Source organism: Muscardinus avellanarius (genome assembly GCF_963383645.1).
Source record: "Muscardinus avellanarius genome assembly, chromosome: 3".
Taxonomy (NCBI): domain Eukaryota; kingdom Metazoa; phylum Chordata; class Mammalia; order Rodentia; family Gliridae; genus Muscardinus; species Muscardinus avellanarius.
Genome location: NC_137788.1, coordinates 126,659,109 through 126,678,293, shown reverse-complemented (window position 1 = coordinate 126,678,293; position 19,185 = coordinate 126,659,109). Strand labels below are relative to the sequence as shown.

Below are 19,185 nucleotides of genomic sequence, written 5' to 3'. Positions count from 1 at the left end.
TTAAACTCAGCTGGACTTGAGTTTTCCCACCTCAAACCCTGAGATAATTATATCTGCCCTGTTTCTTAGGACATTGTGCTCACTTGAGATAGGACTGGGGATGAGATTTTGCCCAAATCCAAACTCTTTCTTCTCCCCTCAAATGACTCCTGGCTGAAGGTGCCCTTCCAGCAAAAACTTTTCCCAGTAGGAGCAAAGTTCTTCTTTTTTTTTTCCCTTAGTACTTCTTTTTTTTCCCCTTAGAATACCTTGGGATTGAACCCAAGGTATTCTACGTATGAGTGTACCCTCTGGCCTTGAACCTGTGATTTTCCTATCTCAGTTCCCCAAGAACTGGGATTACAGGTGTGTGCCACTATGCTGTTATGCCTGATGGGAACAAAGTACTCTTTTCATTTATTAAGATGATGCACTTACACACACACACACACACACACACACACACACACACCACACACACACACACACACACACACACACACACACACACACACACACACACACTCTATAGGACCAGTAAGGAAGGGGTATAAGACACAAGTTTGAGCCATGTCAACACAAGTGAGACTCCCATCTCCAGTCTGGGGGCAGACTGTATGTCCAGTTATTTACCCAGCCTGTGAGTGAGCAGCTGGAGCCCCAAGTATGATCAAGGCCAGAGTGCAGGAAGGGACCCGAGGAGTGTCTGCCAAGTATAGATAGCAGGACAAAAGAAGACAGTGAATTTAGAAGACTGCATGAGAGGACAGCGATCCTACTGGAGTTAACCATGGCCAGGCAGTGGTCAGGCTCCAACCCTGCCCGTGGCACATGCTCTGCCCAGGGAGAGGAGCTAGCAGGGAGTAGAGAGGCAGATGTGCAGGTCCAGTGTGACCCCTGCAAGACCCCCTTCAGATGGGGAAGAGGACAGAAAGTCTCCGTCCCTCTAGTGCAAACACTGGAAGATGAGGAAGTGCCGTCCTTCCTCAGTAGCTGAGAAATTACCCTGAAAATGCTTATATCTTAGAGCTGTGTAACCCTGTATTCCTTTAGCGTTTTCTTTCTTCAGTCCCTGGGAGCCAAGGCTAATATTGAGCCCTGAGGACCCCAGCAGCAGCCATGGCTCTTCCCTAACTCTGGTGTGGTAGCAAGTTAGCTTTGTACAAGCAGGCTAGTGGCGCTGAGTGGGCAGAACTGAAGATGGTGTGAAAAGGCTGAGATCAGGAGGAACTATGAAGGTGTTATCCAATAAGAGGTGGGTGGGGCCCATGGAGGAACACCTCAAAGGTGTTGGCTTACATTTGTAAGCAGCTAGGGTCGGATGAATGGGGGCGGTCTGCTGGGTTTAAAATGCTTTGGCCTCTCCTGGCAGCACAGAGGAAGCTTTAGCCCCAGCACCAGGTGGACCCACAGTATATCTTGGTGCTGTTCCAACCCAAGCCCACAGACTAGAGCCTCCAAAGTTTCCTTGTGTGCGCACTGGGTCCATGCAACTCCCCTTCTACCTAAGCTGTGTGATTAACTGCCACCTGCCAGGGCGGGAGCCTGGCTTAGCGGATCCAGACCTGATCAATCACCTTTTCCCATCTGACCAAAATCTGGCCCTGTTCTCTCCTTGCTAACTGGGCCCCATTTCTGCACAGTGCTAATATGGCACCCATAATGAAAATGATCATTGGCTAGAGACATCCATCGCTGTGTCCTATCACACGGGGCTCTGTGATGCTAAGCAAGGTGGCTGAATACGGCTGTGCGGGTTGCATATAAGACTTCTCAAGAGGTGCCTTTTATTTATTTTTAATTATTTTTAATTTTTAGTGGTGCATTGTAGTTATACATCTCAGTGGTGTACAAGATGGTAGAGGCATGCATGCACACATCACCCAGTTAGCCTTTCCCCAATTCCTGCCCCGTTCCCCCACTCATATAGTACATAAATATACATATAGTACATAAATATCCCTGGAAGCCCCAAGCACCATAGAAAAGACCGAAGTTTGCCATATTCTTTGCATATTTTTACTTAGACAAATTTAATTTTGTTGAGCTCTATGACTTGTTCCAAATATTTGCTCTTGGGGTAAAAATGAGGAAAGATTAAGTTGAGACTGATTGCATCTTTTAAGCCAACAACTCAGTCTGAATGGAGGTATTAATAATAGCATCCATCATCAGCCTTGACACATTATACAACTATAAACATTTACTGAGCGCATGAGTAATATAAACATATTACTGAACATGCCAGGCATTGTTCAGTGATATGCCCAGATCCGGTGAGGAGCATCCCAAGCAGCTGTAGTCTACACTGAATTGGATAAGCTATGTTATATTGGATATATATATATATATTATGTTATATTGGAAAGTTCAAATATTCAATGGCTTTCCTCCGTGTTTGTTGTAGCCCACGACTTGGGAATTATGGCCTTACCTTCACCTGAGTCAAAGAAGTTGGAACTAGAGTATCAATAGATTTCCAGGGTTTGTCATCTTCATGATACTTTGCCCTGAAATAGCTCATTAAAATAAAGAGAAGTTTTACTCTTTTCTATGGAAAGGAAGGAAGGAAGTAGATTTTAAAAATTTACAAGGGATTGGCAGATATTGTCTAATTACTTACCAGTACTTCAATATCCAGATCAATTTTAGGCCAAATAACAGAATTTCTGTCCAAGAATCTCTTTAAACCTATTTGCAGATGTGTGCCCGTAGTTCAGTGAAGAAGCAATGGTTTCCTTCTGAAGTAACAGGATGATTACCTCTACCCTATATCTATTGCTGTGTTGATTTGCTCAGAGGACATTTGGCTACTGCAGGGCAGGATTTTGGAGAGAGTGGGTGCCCACCATGTGTTTGAATTACATAATTCTTTTATGGATGGCACGTAGATAGTTCTAATCCTTCAATGGCTTCTTCAATGGATACCATTCCTGTCATTCTTTGGTCTAACTTTCCAGGCTTTCAAAGTAGCATGAATACTGGAAGCACTGCAGCTAGGGCTGCATTGAGAGGCACAGGTGTACCCCCTGAGAGTTCTCAAGGAAAAGTGGGACCCTGTGCTGGCATGGCCGAGGAAGAGGGAGGGTTCCAAAGCCCAATGATGATAGCAAGCGTTTGCATGTGGGTTTGCATGGAGGCCCTATTTGGCAGCTGGCACTGTTTTTTTTTTTTTTTTTTTTTTTTTTTTTTTTTTTTTGAGTAGGAAACATTAGAGTCTCATGCTACCCGCATTTCTTGGTTAAACTCAGTTTTGAGTGACAGTGGAAAATTTTGTGGTCAGAAGCCAAGAAGCAGTATCCTAAGGCTACCTAAATAAAGGGGACAAATTCTGGAAATTTAACGTGTTTGATACTAGGAAATGCCTTTGCATATTTAGCAATGATTCTGGCAGTGATTGACATTTGTTGTGGGGAAATTGAGTAACTCCAGAAAGCCCCAATGTTATTTATCTCTTAAAGTCAGTGTACCATAGCATCATCTCTCTTTCGTCTGAAGATGAGTGGGGGCATAATCACAATGATGTAGGAGTTAGCTTAGGAAGGCCACCTGCGTGTTCCTACTTAATGTTTACCTTAAGTCACACACTTGATAAATTGTGATGGGAATTTCAATTCTGGGGTTTTCACAGCATCGTGCAAGCCCACTTCCCCTTACTCCCTAGACCTGAATCATCGACACTCCCTAGGGTTAAGGCAAGTCACAGCTATGCAGTATCAGCAGTGGTGCGATTCCTAGGCAGTTTATGCCATTGGACTTGAAACTGCTGAGCAGTGACAGGTAGTGCTAGGAGAAATGACAACCTTTAGCGCCCATTCCCACCTAGGAACAACCATGCTTTTGAGATGCATGCTGCTAATGACCTGGCATGGAGCATTTTGGTTTTAAATAAATGAGAAGCATCTTGGTTTTAAATAAATGAGAAGCATCAAGGACGCTTGTCATGATAAGTAGTCAGCTGCTCTCTGCCACCCCCTCACATCACAGTCAACAATGGTCCTTTTGTACTTCAGAGGAGACATGGACTGTGGCCTGTTCTTTCTCAGCTTCTTTTGAATTAAGGAAGGATGCATTTGATGGCTTTGAGAAGTGGATAGGAGACTATCCTTAGCCAAAGTCTGTTTTTGCTACAAAACTACCTTGGGTCTGCCCAGACTTAAATTCCTGGAACTCACTTTTCGGGAATTCCGCTGGAATGGAAATACGGACTTTGAACACTCATCATTGTTCCAACACTTCTGTTATGAGCCATACTCTTTTCTGAGGGTTTTTTTTTTTAAATGCACTTTACTCAATCTTTAAAACAATATTCCAGCCAATGAGGTAGACCTAATATTGTGTTTTTCTGGTCATATCTCCTATCTATCTATCTATCTATCTATCATCTATCTTCACTCCTGTTCACAAAACTATATTTTCTGAGAGTAGGGTTAGATTTTTCAAGTACTGGGGATTGAACCCAGGGGCATTCTACCTTGGAGCAATAGCCTCAGCCTGATTTTTTATTCTTTATTTTGAAACAGGGTTCACTAAGTTGTGGAGGGCCTCACTATGTATGCAGCTGAGGCTGGCTGTGAATCTACTATCCTTCTCTCTCAGCCTCCACCAAAGTACTGGGATTACAAGTGTGGGCCACTCTGCTCACTAGGGTTAAACTTTGGAAAACAAGAATTGTTTATAATGAAAAAGAAACAATGGCCCAGTGCATTACAAGCATGGTGGCACATGCTTGTAATCCCAGCATTTGGGAGGATTGTAGTTGGTGGACAGCCTCAGCTACTTACTGAGGCCATTTGCAACTTAGTGAGACCTTGTTTAAAAATAAAGAATAAAAATAGGGTTTGGGTTGTAGCTCAGAGGTAGAATTCCCTTGGGTTCCATCCCCACTATTGCCAAAAAAAATTAAATAAAAAGAAACAATGTAGTATATCATAACTTTTTGTTAATCAAAATGTACAAAGACTTATGTAGAATTTCACTTGGGTTCTTTTAAGATTATTTGTATATTTTTGTTGTGGTTAAATACAGACCTTTTAAGGAAAGATTCCACTGAAAGTCACAGGTATGCATAGTTCTTGAGGTTCACGATATATTTGTGCAGTACTTGGAGTGATAAGCTTTGTACTCTGAGGGCTGCTAGAGTAGCCTGGACTATGACTATGTGAGCAGTTTTGCCTCCAGGACTCGTGGTATTATTCAGTGTTCTAAAACCATAACAAAAACATAAACTGACTATTGTACTCCTTATAGGCTCATCAGTGCCAGTGGCCATTGAGGGCACCGGGAGAAGGGGACACAATACAGGTAATGTAGTCTTTGCACAAAAAGAAAGAAATGAAATGCCGTGGCTTTCTTTCAGTAATGTATAATTTGTAATGTTCTTCCCTTCATTTACAATCCTGCCCATGTATAAACAGTAATTTGCTCTTCTAAACACATACTGTAGTTAGAGTTCTGTTGGGAGCAATTGGTGTTCTTTATCTGTGACATCATGAGCATTTAAAAAAACAATAATTATAAATATCCTCCAGGGTGAAAAATGCAAGAAAAAGCTAGAGAATCTGTCTAGAGACTTTAGTTGTTTCTGCTTACTCTTTTAGGGTCCCATCCCCATCCCATCTCTATACATATTTAAACCCTCCTCGCTGGGCGTGGTGGTGCACACTTGTAATCCCCGCGCTTGGGAGGCAGAGACAGGAGGATCGCGCAGGTTCGAAGCCAGCCGCACGCGCTGGCTTAGGAGACCCTGTTTCCAAATAAAAATGTAGAAATAGATCTGGGAGTGTAGCCCGGAGGTAGAAGGGCTTCCAGGAACCCCAGTACCACCAAAAAAATAAAAAATAAAAACCTCCTTAGTGTCTAGTGCACATACACAAACATGCATCTTTCAAAACTCGGTGTTATCTGTTGTAAACCTCCTTAGGTATTACTACTATTTGACGGACTTTGTCTTTATATTTGGAAACACTTGTTGCTGTTATTAACTTTGATCTTCCAATTCTGAAATCCAATGAATACATTTATGCTCCTTTTGCATGGCACAGTGAATTGTGGGTTGTGCTTAGTTTGTATCTCTTAATTTTCAAATCCAGGGGTGTACCAATGAAATTTGGGCTTGCACTTCTCTGAGTAGTTTGAATTAAAAATTATCTTGTACTGGTAATATTGGTTTGCGCCATGAGAGATATGCGTGAGTATGTGGGCAAAAAGATGAGTGTATGAAAGACATAATTCATAAAATTTGCATCTCCACAGAGGAGACCATTAGATTACTTATGGGGCATTTATAGAGGAGGGAGCAAGAGGGAATCTGAGCATATAAACCGCTTATGTTCTTAAAGTCCTATTACCCAGTATTTTTGTAACTCAGAATGCATTTCCCGGTAGAAACCACATTTTGCATGCTTTGGGGGCTCTCCAACTAGCTTATGAAAGCCTACAGCAAGCATAATGTAGGAGTGCACTTTCTTTGTGGAAAAGCACAGACTTACCTATGACATAGTCTTGGGTGTGAGTACAAACTGGAGAACCTACTAGCTACATGGTCCTGGGCAGGTCACGAAGCCTTTCTGAGCTTCAGCTAGCTTACCTACCAAATTTAGCTTGTGCAGGTGTTTTGCAAACTCTGCATTTATTACTTTTTATTTGTGTGGTACTGGGGTTCCTGGAAGCCCTTCTACCTCTGGGCTACACTCCCAGACCTATTTTTACATTTTTATTTGGAAACAGGGTCTCCTAAGCCAGCGCGCACGGCTGGCTTCGAACCTGCGCAATCCTCCTGTCTCTGCCTCCCAAGCGCGGGGATTACAAGCGTGCGCCACCACGCCCGGCTGCATTTATTACTTTAATGGTGGGTGCAGCCTGGTGCTTGATATAGAATAGATATTCACTAAATGTTTGCTGAATGGATGAGCAAAATGGATTAGCATGCATTTTATTTGTGTGGGGAAAATCCATCCCATAAAGCAGGGGGCTCCCACAGCTTCTTCACCTTACAGAGGTGATTTCAAACCAGAGGCGATGGAGACTTCTTAGGGAACTTCCCATGGCCACTTATATGGTATTGGAGTTTCCTCTCCAATACAATCTCCAGTTGCTGCAGTGAGAACCAGGTCCAGGCTTTTAGCGTGAGGTCTGCCATCTTCCCATCAGAGGCTTTGCTGGAGGGGCTGGCCTACATACGATCCCATGGGTCACACAGGTGTGTGAACACCTTGGAGGGTCCTGTACAAATGCTTCTTCATGCCAACAGCATATAGTAGCCATTTGTATGTTTGACTCAGACACAAGTCATGCGTTCGCAGATCGAGACATTGTGGATCCTTCTACCTCTGGGAAATATAACAAAAGGTTTGAAATTAAATATAATTCTAAATATATATATATTTAGAAAATATGTGAAATGTAACTACATTCATATTGGCCCAAAGGGACTAGATTAATGCATTGAAAATGATGGGAAAGGAAAAAAATAAGAATGCTTAAAAAAAAAATAAAGTTGTGGTGTTATTCCCAGAAGGGAGCAAAAACACGGGATTACAGGCTGGGCGGCAGTACGCTCTGACTTTGGGAATGGACTTTGAGTTTATTTGAACATGACCTTGCTTTTCTAATTATAGTCAGTGGTGCTCAAACAGACATGGGGTGGAGTAGTTCTAAGTCTATCTTCTATTTCAGTAGGCACACCTGAAAAATCCCTAAAATTTCAAGAAGGGGTTTTCTTCTTCTTTTTCTTTTCCTTAAGCAATTGCTGATTTTTGTGCTCCAAGGGCTGACAGCTGTTCTAGTTTTGCTTGGGGACTTTTCCACAATGTGGATTAATCAATGTTATGAACTGGGTCCGTGGGGTTTTGGGAATGTAATTGGTTTCAGATGACACTTTGCTAGTCAATCTGTGAAACAGCCGAATGTTGACACAGCTGAACAATTCCAGCTGTTTCCACTCGCCCCTTCCTCTTTCCCTGGACGCGACAGCCTTTGCCTTTATTTTTGTCTGCCCTCTCTCATTGTGACTTTGCTAAACTAATTTGTTATCCTTTCTGAAATTTCTTACTTGCTTCTCTTTCCTTTGGGATGCCATGACTCTCTGCTTATTATATCCTCCACCCACTTTTATTTTGCACAGTTTTATTTTTTAAGGAAACGATAGCTTTATCATCCATTTAAGTTCTTTTTTACTTGTGGCGATCACGTAGTTTGTTTTTAAGGCATGCAGCTACAAGTTGAGGTTTTACATAAGTGCTTGGATTCTGCGAATATTTGGTTTCACAACTGATTGAGCAATCTTTTAATTTTTTTTGGTTACTAGCAGCATACCATTGGATAAACAGTACGGGCTGTTAGCTTCGTCCCTGTGTGACAGCTTTTGCTATTGTATATCTTTCTAAAACAGTGAGAGGAAGAGATTCAGATGTCAATACTGATACTACAAAGGTGTATGATTAGAAGGAAGGAATTCTTTTTAAAGACTGATCTTGAATTACATAGAGCATATTAAGCATTTATATACTGTCAGGGGAATGGTCCATAAATTGCTTTCAGTGGTTTTTCATTATCAGACTAATTTCTCTTTGTTTTGTCAAGAGTACTTGTTTCTGCATCTTACCCAGCGGAGGAACAGCTTTAACTGCTGTGTGACCAATAGTTTTTCATTATTTCCTTAGGCAGTGGATTGCAAATCTAAGTAAGCTGAGCAAGAACAGGGCTGCATATACTGAGTGATTGGGGTCATTCCCCAGAGCTGAGGCTCTTGATATGGGTAAAGTAACCCATTCTTGCCTAAGTGTCTGTGTTTATCAAATGAATGGCTCAGACTTATGGGACAGCCATGCAGTTTTGCTCATTTAGACTTAGATACACAGAGCAATTAAATATTTCAAAGTTAGGCCTAAGATGTCAAAGAGCATGAAAAAATTGAAAAAAAAATTACAAGAATTTGGCCAATGAATGCAAGCAATACAGTGATTTTTTTCAGATATTTTCTCCCATTAAAGGTGTTAGTGAACACATAATATCAGAGGAAATTCTCTCATGGGTGGAGACTATCTTAGAGATGGGAAAGAATGGCTAAATATACAATGTTATTTCTCTGACTGGAGAACTATAAACGGTGCAGACCTTTGGCTTTGGTTACTCCAGCTTAACAAGTTTATATAATCATTTGTGTAGTGAAACTTCTGACTCTTTCTAAGAGTGAAATTCTAGGCTGACATGGCTCAAGTGTGCTAAAAAAATGGCAAAAGACCATGCGTATGAACAAAACATTCTAGCAAAAATAACTCCCATTTGGGCAAAAATAACTCAAATTGCAGTTGGAGTTTAACAGCCAGAATTATAGGTGATAACCTGGTAAATGGGTTTATAAATCACTCCAGATATTCCTCTGAAGTCTTTGGCCAAAATGTGGTTTTGGTCAAGAGGAAGGCCAACTGTTGAGGGTAACCATGTAGGGCATTAGAATATAAACCCAAAGCTTGTCCCTGGCCATCATCATGCATCCACAGCTGGACTAATACACCTCAGGAACAGCCTGAGAAGACCAAGGAAGGGACTGAGAGGGGAAAGGAGCCAATGGGGTTTGAGATATTCCCATGAGGGCAGAGGGATAGGTTTAGTGCCCTTTATTTAGGAAGCAGAGAGTGGGTGCCAGGAAGATCTGTAAGATCATTGAGTGGGTGGTATGAATCTGGACTTGTCCCCAAACATGGCAGCAGTATCTTGGGGTATTTCAGAGGTGGCTCCCCACATGAATAACACCACTGGTCAGATTTTTGTTCCACCTTTTATGTGTCTGGGCGTAGACATTTTACTAGTGGTTCTAATTTTTTAAGTTATTTTTTATCTGAACATAAGAGGAAAACAGTCTTGTAATCATTTTTAAATCCCTGTGAATGTGGAACACTTGCCTTAATTCTTTAAATTTCAAAACGTACTTAACAAAATGACCACTATTACCCTTTTGTCATTAACATTTTTGTCAGTATTTTATTTAATTATAACTAATAATAATGCAGATTGACAAGGGTAGTTCTAAATCAAATTGGACAGGGAGTTTGTAGGTTTAGACAAATGCGAAGATAGCATTAAGCTAGGGAGACCTAGAGGCATGTCAGCTAAGTCTTTAGCCATGGGCATAGAAAAGAGGGCTGTATCATTGCCTTCCACAATTGTGCCCCAAACGTCAGTGCCAAGGGTGTCATTGCCTTGCTTACCTAACATTTTGGGGGGCCTTGTTAACCCTTTCCTTGAATGGCATGTGGATCCAAAAAAAATGGATTCTATTTTTTGGACTTGAGAAATCACATTTTCACCCAGAGTCCAGAGAATACTCTGTATTTTAAGGTATCTGCATCTCTTCTCATGACTATACATGTTTTATACCTTCCAGATCTTTATCATTTACTCCTGAAAGAAAATTTGCTCCAATGAAACAAATTTTATAGCAAATACTTAATATTCTAAAGGTTTTTTTTTTTAATTTTCTAAGATGCTACTAGGGTAAATGGACATGTTTCTCAGTCCTGTTCATTTCTGGTCCACAGTGCCTGTCTACCACCATTGAATCAGGACCCTCTACTTGTTCAAAGTAGATGAGCAGTAGGTGAAAATGGGAAGTCCATGTTGGATTTGGGATGTAGATGTATAAAAACGAACTTACTTCAAGCAATAATAAACCAGACATTAATCCCTTATACAAGCAGGCACAAGTCAAGGCCAAACCCTCCTCCATAGGAGGAGCAATGAACATGAGATTCAGTCATTAGACTCCCACTGGGATGCAATTAACTGTGCAGAGAACACCTACCATGGTAGACAAAGGAGTTCCCTGCTAAGGAGTTCCCTGCTTGGGTGGGAAGAGAAGCCACTGGAGAACACAAAATGCAATCAGACTAAAGAATCGACACCAATGTTTTGCATGAAAAAATGTTAATGGGAACAAGGTCTGGATATATCATCCTAAAGCTCTGAGAGGCCCTTTCCCTCCCAGTCTGTTGTCAGACTTAGACCAGCAGGAGTCTGCTGCCAGGTTCTTTGAATGTGAGAGCAGGAAGCACACAAGATCAAAGAGCGCGGCAGAGAGAACTATCCAGGTATCCAGCTCTGGCGCATAATCTCTCATCAGCCTCTCCAAGACGGACATCATTTCTTTGGAGCCTGTTCTTATATTCAGGAGATATTATTTGGGCACTTTCCAATCCCTTTCGTCGTCCTGATGGGCCAGTGGGAACAAAGACATTGATCATCAAGTCACTGAAATACTTGGGAAATGGGAGCAATGTGAAGTGCAGTAAAAGAGGAGATGGTGCCATGAGCATCCGTGAAGGAGGTTGGACTTGAGTCGGAGCGGGCTCTTTGGTGGAAATGGCAGTTCGGCCAGATAGAAGAATTAACTAGGCTGGGCAGAGGGAATCTATTATGGTTCAGGTTTGGAAGGTCACCCCAAAGGCTCATGTGTTGAAAGCACGTCTCCAGTGCAATATTCAGAGGAGAAATAATTGAATCAGGGCTCTGATGTCACCAGTGGGTAAGCCTGCTGAAGGCTTGTGTATGTGGATGGATTTAGTAGATGTTGACTTAGGTGGGGCAGGGGTGGGTGAGGTTAGGCACTAGGGTCTGGTCTTGGGGACCCCATCGATGCCTGATTGCTCCCCCTCTCTCCTTGTTTTTCTCTGCTTCTGGCTTCTCGGCCATGCTGCCATGATGCCTGCCTTGCAGCTGGTCTATTGAGGACTGTACCCCTGAAACTGTTAGTCCAATAAACTCTTCTCTGTTGTTTGTATCAGATGTTTTGGTCACAGCAATGGAAAAGCAGCTGATCATAAGATCTGAGGGTGTAAAGTTGATATAGGAATGGTGCCTAATGAGAGAAACGTATGGTCTAAATCAGTTACCGTACATTGTGATACTTGCTACTTGTGTCGACCATTTTCATGGACATGTCATCACCAGGAGGGAAATCTAAAGCAGTTCCATAGTTCTCAAAAAAAGGCTTCCTAGAAGAAGTAATACTTAAATTGGTTTTAAACGATAGCTTTGCTTTTAGTTTGGAAACATTCTGAAGCTTTAAATACATTTTTCCCCTCAATTGGACTCAGATATTCTGTGCTTGAAGTACTGTGACAACAAATATTCTTGCTAGACTCAGTTGGGGAGAGATGGGAAATATTAAGTAGCTCAGGGCAAGTAGCAAAGTAGATTTAGCTGTGAGGAGGTAGGGTAGTGTGGGACACTTATTTCCTAGTCAGTTGACTTATATTGCAGAAACTCACAAATTCTACTTTTCAGCCAGGAAAGGGGGTAGAAAGATTGGTAGTAACTTTTCTTGTCACCTCATGAGCAGGGGAAGTACAGAAGCCTCAGCTTAGATAACTGAGGTCTTTTAGCCATCTGTGGTGTTTCTACCAAAGCAGCTCATGATGAATCTGAGTTTTCTTTTTTTCTTTTTCATAGTGTGGACCATGGACATGAGAGTAATTTGGGGGGATTGTTAAAAACAGCACACCCCTGGGCTCCCCAGTCAACCTGCAGAGTCACTGCGGAGTGGGTGAGGGTATGCCTTTTTAATAAGCTCCTTGATGTACTCACAGTATACGTGGGTTACACCCCAGGTCTGACGGGATGTGGCCCATTAGTCTCATGTGCAGCGAGTGGGAATGGGCCATGTGAATGTGCCTTTGTATTGTGAGGTAGTATAACAATAAAGAGCTACTCAAACATGTGACACTAAGACGGTACAGACTGAGTTTACCCAGACAACCTTGTTGGGTAGAAACGGTGACTCCAGCAAATCCTAGTTGTCTTCAATGGTATAACAAGAGCTGGTGTCTTTCCCTTTGAAATGGGTTGCAGGCGCACATGCAGGCTCCCTCTCCCCAGAGGCAGAGTGCTAATTATATAATGTGGCCAGCAGACCCATCACTGTCCTCTAATTATGGTTTATCAAATTCCCGTGTTGCCTTTTGCCCTCACAGCTGCCCTGGAGGTGGACTCCAGAGTGTCATGGCTGGAAGGGGCTTGTGACATTATCCACCACAGTCTGCTCATACTTCATTCCCAGGTGAGAGAGGGAGGGGCCCAGGAGGGGAAAGTGTTGTGCCCCAGGCCCACGAGGCGGTAGCTCAGGACCAGGATTAGGATTTGGCTTTCCTAAGGTTTTCCTCATGTCTTATAGCTAAGGCAAACACATTCTTACTCTATTCTGCAACACTTCCTCATTAAAAAAAAAGTTTTTAATTGAAAGGTCATCATTGAGTATTTCTATTCTTTTATAATAACAATAATTAATTTTTATCGAGCATATACCATGTTCCAGGCCATGTGCTAACTGCTTTATAGATATTAGCCATCTAATTATCTCATCAGACCCCATTAAATATCCCAGTTTCAAAGGGGAGGAGGCTGAGGCTTTAGAAGCTTTCTAGAATGCTTCCACAGGCATACAGTTAGTAAACAGGAAACCAGAGATTTTAGCCAGGCTTATTTGATTCCAGTATGTTATCTGATAGCTTGTTGTACCACTAGGTGATCATGCCAATGTACAAAAACCCTTTTCTGTAGCTACAAGGTCATGCAACCCACTCTTTACATTAGAAATACAAGATAGAACATATTAAACATTAACTTTACACTGAGTTCTGGGTAGCTTTGGCTTTACCAAGTTACGTTTTTTTATACTCCATCCCTTTTTTTTTATCATTGAAACAGACTATAAGTTGTGGAGGGCCTCAGTAAGTTGCTGAGGTTGGTCATAAACCTGCTGTCCTCCTGTCTCAGCCTCCCAAATACTGGGATTACAAGTGTGCACCACCACACCTGCTCACCGACAGTGGACGGTCACTGTCTTCTCTCTGTCTTTTCCTCCTCCAACTTCTTTCTTAATTTTTGTTTAGTTTCTACAGGCTTGCTTTTTATAAACTTAGATAACCGAATCTGAAAAGAATGCTTATTTTTTGTGGCACCTGAATTTTAGTTGGGAGCATTAGCAGCTCTGCAACGAGACGAGATTGGATATTACTTAGCCTGTAGGCAGAGGCTGTGTTGCTGGTAGGGCCATTAAGAGGTGAATGTTTAACCGGGCATGGTGGCGCATGCCTTCAATCCTACTACTTTGGAGGCTGAGACAGGAGGGTCGCAGGTTCACGGCCAGCCTCAGCAACTTAGGGAGGCCCTCCACAACTTTGTGAGACCCAGTTTCAAAATAAAAAAATAAAATACATTCAGGGATGTAGCTCAGAGACAGAATGCCCTTGGGTTCAATTCCCAGTACAATAATAACAACAATAACAACAACAAAATGGCCTGTGTTGGTTTGTGTGTTTTGTGAGACCAACCTGGTACTTGAAAGGTGCCCTGCTGTGAGTGGCTGTGCGTGTGTGTGTGTGTGTGTGTGTGTGTGTGTGTGTATGCATGCGCTATGGCCCTTGGCATCAGGTAATATATTCAAATTGTGTAACTTCTGTTTCTTTTAGATTAACATAATAAATTTTAAAGAACTATGGAAAAAGAGCTTACTTAAAATGACACTGACAGGCGTGGTGACGCTTGCTCAGTACTTGGGAGGCTGAGACAGGATGATGGCAGGTTCATGAGCAGCCTCAGTAACTGAGGTCCTCTATAACTTAGTGAGACCCTGTTTCAAAATAAATGAATAAAATAGGGCTGGGGATAAAGCATGAAGGTAGAACGCCCTTGGATTACATCCTCAGTACCACAAAAATAATAAGTAAATAAGTAAATCAATCAATTGGAATGCCTTATTCTACTAACTCCACCATCAGAGACAATTCAAGACAGCATCTCCCTGAACTGCAATACTGAGCATGTGAACATACCCGCTCCAGGATGGAGACAACTCTCCTGCTTGTACAGAGAGGTCCTGTTGTACCCTGTGGAACTGGGAGAAGAGAAGGCGTAACCACTGTCAATCGCTGCAGCCATGAAAGCTTTGTATGCACTGACTATGTGAACTACCATGCACATGGCATGCAAATGCCATCCAGGGACTTCTCGAGGCCACTCACCTGAAAAGAAGTGGCCATGGGAGTGCCACCTACCTGCTCCCTCTGCCTGAACCCCGCCCTGCCCTTCTCTGCTGGGCTCGCACCTCCTGTCTTTCACCATCTCCCCACAAGGGCCTTCCTTGGGACATCTTCCCTGATGCACCCTGCTCTGTAGGCTGGCCAAACAGAACAGCAGAAGCCCTGTGTGTGGCACAGGTCCTTTCCCCGTGGCAGGTGCCGTGTGGCCTTCAGGGCCAAGAAGATTTGGCAAGGAGGTGGCAGTGGGTGGAGCTTCTGGGTTTACTTTTAATATCTGTGCAGATCGTCAGCAATTACTGAGTTCTTGCTATATTTGAGGCCCCAGTACAGTGATGTCTAATGTCCTAGCCCCTGGCAGAACTTGTATGCCTACCGACTCATGCAGCAGTCTACATTCCTCCTGAATGCTTGCAGTTAGAGGCTGTATAAATCTGAATTATTCAATATACATAGAGATGAACCCTAATGGGGTTTGGGTGTGGGAATTGCACCCAGAAAAGGATGAGGCAGAAGCTGGCCTGCTCTCTCACCCAGCCCCGCTCATGCCATGCCTGCCTCGTGCCAGCTCACAACAGGTACACCTGCACCGGCGCCGCCTTCCTGTCCTCACGGCCACCTGCTCTATCATGCCAGATTCCGAGGGGCAAAAACAGTAGCTCATCCTTTGTAAAGACTTTGAGGAGACCTGCCTTTAGATTTATGTGTGACATTTCACATTTTCTCCAGTGCTAGATTCCAGTCCTTTTTCTTCTTTCAAGAAAAAGAACAAGGTGGTCTGATTACTGAAGCATCCCAGGATGCTTTTTCCATGTGTTCTTTGGCATGAGAAGCAGACTCAGCGAGGGTGTCCACAGATTCCTGAGCAGCTGATGGTGGTCCAGAGAGGGGCTCTCCTCTCTTTTCTCCCACTGTGGGCTGCAGGGTCACCAGGCTCTCTCCTGTCCTGAGGTGTACTAGGGAAGCCTGTGTCAAGAGCCTGCTCTGAGGGGTGTTGTCATGGCAACCACTGGGGACCAGGCCAGGGAGAAGCCAGCTCCTGCGGTGCATTGACTTTAGCTGGAGCAGAATGAGGAGGGGAAGGAAGGTGAGCCAAGGGGAACATGGGAAGCAAACAACATCCAGGATGCCAGGGGACCAAGGACATGTTGCTCAGGGGCTCACTTTCACCTGGTGTGGTGCCATGTGGGGAGGAACTCCTGTGAAATGTGAAATGTCTCTCCCTGCAAGGACTTGGTTTACAGTCTACTTACTTACCAGGTATTTACTGAGACCTGGAGCCATCTTCTGCACTAGGGACTGAGGATAAATCAGATAACCTGGCTACCCCTCCACCTCCTTGGAACCAAGAGTTGTGTGGCACTTGTCATAAAAGGCTCCCCACCCTTCAACTGTGAAACTATGGTGTTCTGATTCATCTTTTAAATTTTCTGAATAATTTTATTATCAAAAGTAACCAAATCCCCTTTTCTTGATTAGAGCTGTTGGCTGCCAGCACTAGAGTCTTGAATCCACTTTAATTTTTCTCCTTGATACCATCTGTCCTTGTCCCAGCCTTCAGGCTGATCCTTATTTAGGGAAAAAAAAACAGGTAAAGAAAATTGAGAAGAAGAAAAATCTTTTATGATAGCCCATAAATAGCAGGAAATCCTTTACTCTAATTTCCCAGTGTGAGAGAAGGTTCTGTTGATATAATTCACAACAGTGTATCTCAAAGCAGGTTTTTTATGGAGTAAGTAAGATTTCTAAAAATCTCTATTCCTCCAGAAACATTTGTAATTGCTTAGACAATGGTCTTGTAATAACTAAGTGCATTTGAATAACTCTTTGGTAGGCAGGGAACATAAAGTGAACTATCTTTCGAAGAGTGACAATTAAATGCCATTATCTTCAGTTGAGTAAGCATCATGCTAAGGTATACGCTGAGCATCTTTGAAGATCCTCTGCAGATGGCTCAGATGGCCTGCATTTTATGTGCTTCGTTCAGCAGGCAAAAAATCTTGGTGGTTCTGCCTGTCTTGAAACAACTGGGAATTATATTCTTCGTTCTCCTCCTGATTCCTAGATGGTGGTATTCCAAGGGCATCACCTGCCTCCTCGTCTTCTCTCTGCTCTCTCTTGGAGACTGATCTGTCCTCAGAGCCATTGCATTCATCTGTCCGTTGGAAAAGAAATATGTCACTGAGAAGAAAATTCAGGAGTAACTATATGTTATTGGAAGGACGGTGGTGATGGTTGATAGTTAGGGAAGAAATAGCCTCTGCCTCCCAAATCTCTGAAAGTGCTTCACCTCCAGGATTCCACTTCTTTTCCTACTGACTACATCATCGTCCTCTGACATGGAACCTGCCTTGTACGATAGGCATTTATCGATCACCTCTTTCATGTTAGGCACTTGGAACAAATAAGGGTAAATAAGCGCAGACTTTGTCCTTGCCTGATTTACAGTTGAACGGGCAGCAGGGATGAGCTATCACATGGTGTGTTTTATCTGGTCAAAATACAAACTAATCAGTCCTGGAACAAGGGACAGAGAGCCCCACGAGCTCACTGTGTCACCGCCGCCATCATTCTTCCAGTTACCCCCGCACAAACACCGGCTTCTAAACAATCTTGTCTTCTCTTCCCCAACCACCCTCTGGTACTCAGTCTATAACTTTCCTGGCATCTTACAGATGACTTCCTTTTCTCTTTTCTGCCACAGTCTGAACCCAGGGCCTTTCTTCTTCTACCTGAACTATTTTTCAATCCTCCTAGGCTGATTTCTTGGCCTCTGCTCTGGCTGCCTTCAACTCCATCCCAGGCTGGAACAAAGCTAGAATTCCCTAAAGCATGCCCTTCCTCCCAAGCTTGCATCTCCTGCTTGTTCACTCACTGTGCAAATGGTTAAGGGGTGCCCAGGGTTGCTCAGAAGCTCCCGCATCACGGTAGGTGAGCTCCAGACCTCTAGCTTTCCCCAGGCTGGCGGCGCTCTGCCTTTCTGGTCTGCATCTCACCTGTCTGGCCGTGGCCTTCCAGCAGCCTCTTTCCTCATGGTCTCACAACAGGCTTTTCATGTTCTCGTTCCTTCCTTTGTCATTGCATATCTGCCTATAGCACACCCAGATACCCCAGCACAGTCCAGTCGGTGTCCTTCCTCCACAGGAGGCCTGCCTGACTACTTCAGCCTCTACAGGGCTGCCTTTAACCAATAAAAAAATACTCTGACCTGTCAGTAGCAAAGCACACCATGTGGATGGTCCAGGAGACCCCTAACCCACCAGATCTGATGTCCAATCTCTTCCTAAACCTTTGAGACCTAAATACCTGTCCTTGAAGCCCCTCCATCCATAGTATTATAGGGAGTGTTTCTTCCTGGAAGGATGGATTAGAACAAAGAGACAGACTGTAGGAGCTCTGGAATTCCAAGCTAGCTACCTAACCTATCACCATTCTTCAGCAAATCTGAGTGAGATACTCAAGTAACAGATTCTGTTGGTGGCCTCATACAAAGGCCAGCATTTGTGTGTGATTTTTCCTCCCCTTAGTTCTCTAGTTTAGGGAGAAATGAAAGAGACAAAGAAGAAGTTTCTCCAGGTGGCTGTACCTGCGATTGACCATTCCACGGTGAGGGTAGGGCACCAGGAGGAAGGCACACCAGAGGGCGAAAGCTTCTGTTGCCACTTTCATTACTATAGACAGCATCGCCGACTGGCTCCAAATTCCATGTGCTTTCAGTTTAAAAATGCTTCGTGACATCCAAAGAAATGCTGAAGGCACTTGCCTCCCAACAGAAAATCCTAAACACGATTATTCTGAGAAATGCTGGCAGAAAGATCACGTGTAAACAGAGGGGCTCGGAGTCAACTGCTCATGTGGTTCTGCATTTGGAGGTTTGACAGTCAGAAATAATATTCTCTGTCTTTTATCCCGTGCTTCTCTTTTATACCTGAATATTAAAAAGCCAGGCGTAATGAAGTGCATAAGATCAAATTAGAAGTGGGTTGGAATACTTCGCTTTGTGTAGGATTCCAGCAGTCTGCTCATGTTTCCTTCCTGCTCTCTTCTCCTGCCTGTCGAGTCTAAGGAGACCTGGCAGCGTGAGATACCCTTGGGTGTTCAGGGAGATCGTTGAAGTCAGGCGCCTGTGATGTGCTCTCCTACCAAAAATGTCACATCACCACCGGTTCTG

At 43.4% G+C, this 19,185-nt stretch overlaps 1 protein-coding gene across 2 annotated transcripts in view; it reads left to right on the top strand.

Annotated features, from left to right (window-relative positions):
- The window catches only part of RORA (RAR related orphan receptor A), a gene marked incomplete at both ends in the record, with an annotated part of 742,740 nt that overhangs the window by 161,667 nt on the left and 561,888 nt on the right, over positions 1–19,185 (top strand). Inside the window, one exon of one of the 2 annotated variants that reach the window (XM_080692442.1) lies at positions 5,230–5,283. The exons of the other annotated variant lie outside the window; for it this stretch is intronic. Coding sequence (XP_080548568.1) covers positions 5,230–5,283 — 54 coding nt within the window. The remainder of the gene's footprint in view (positions 1–5,229; positions 5,284–19,185) is intronic. 2 annotated transcript variants of the gene reach the window in all.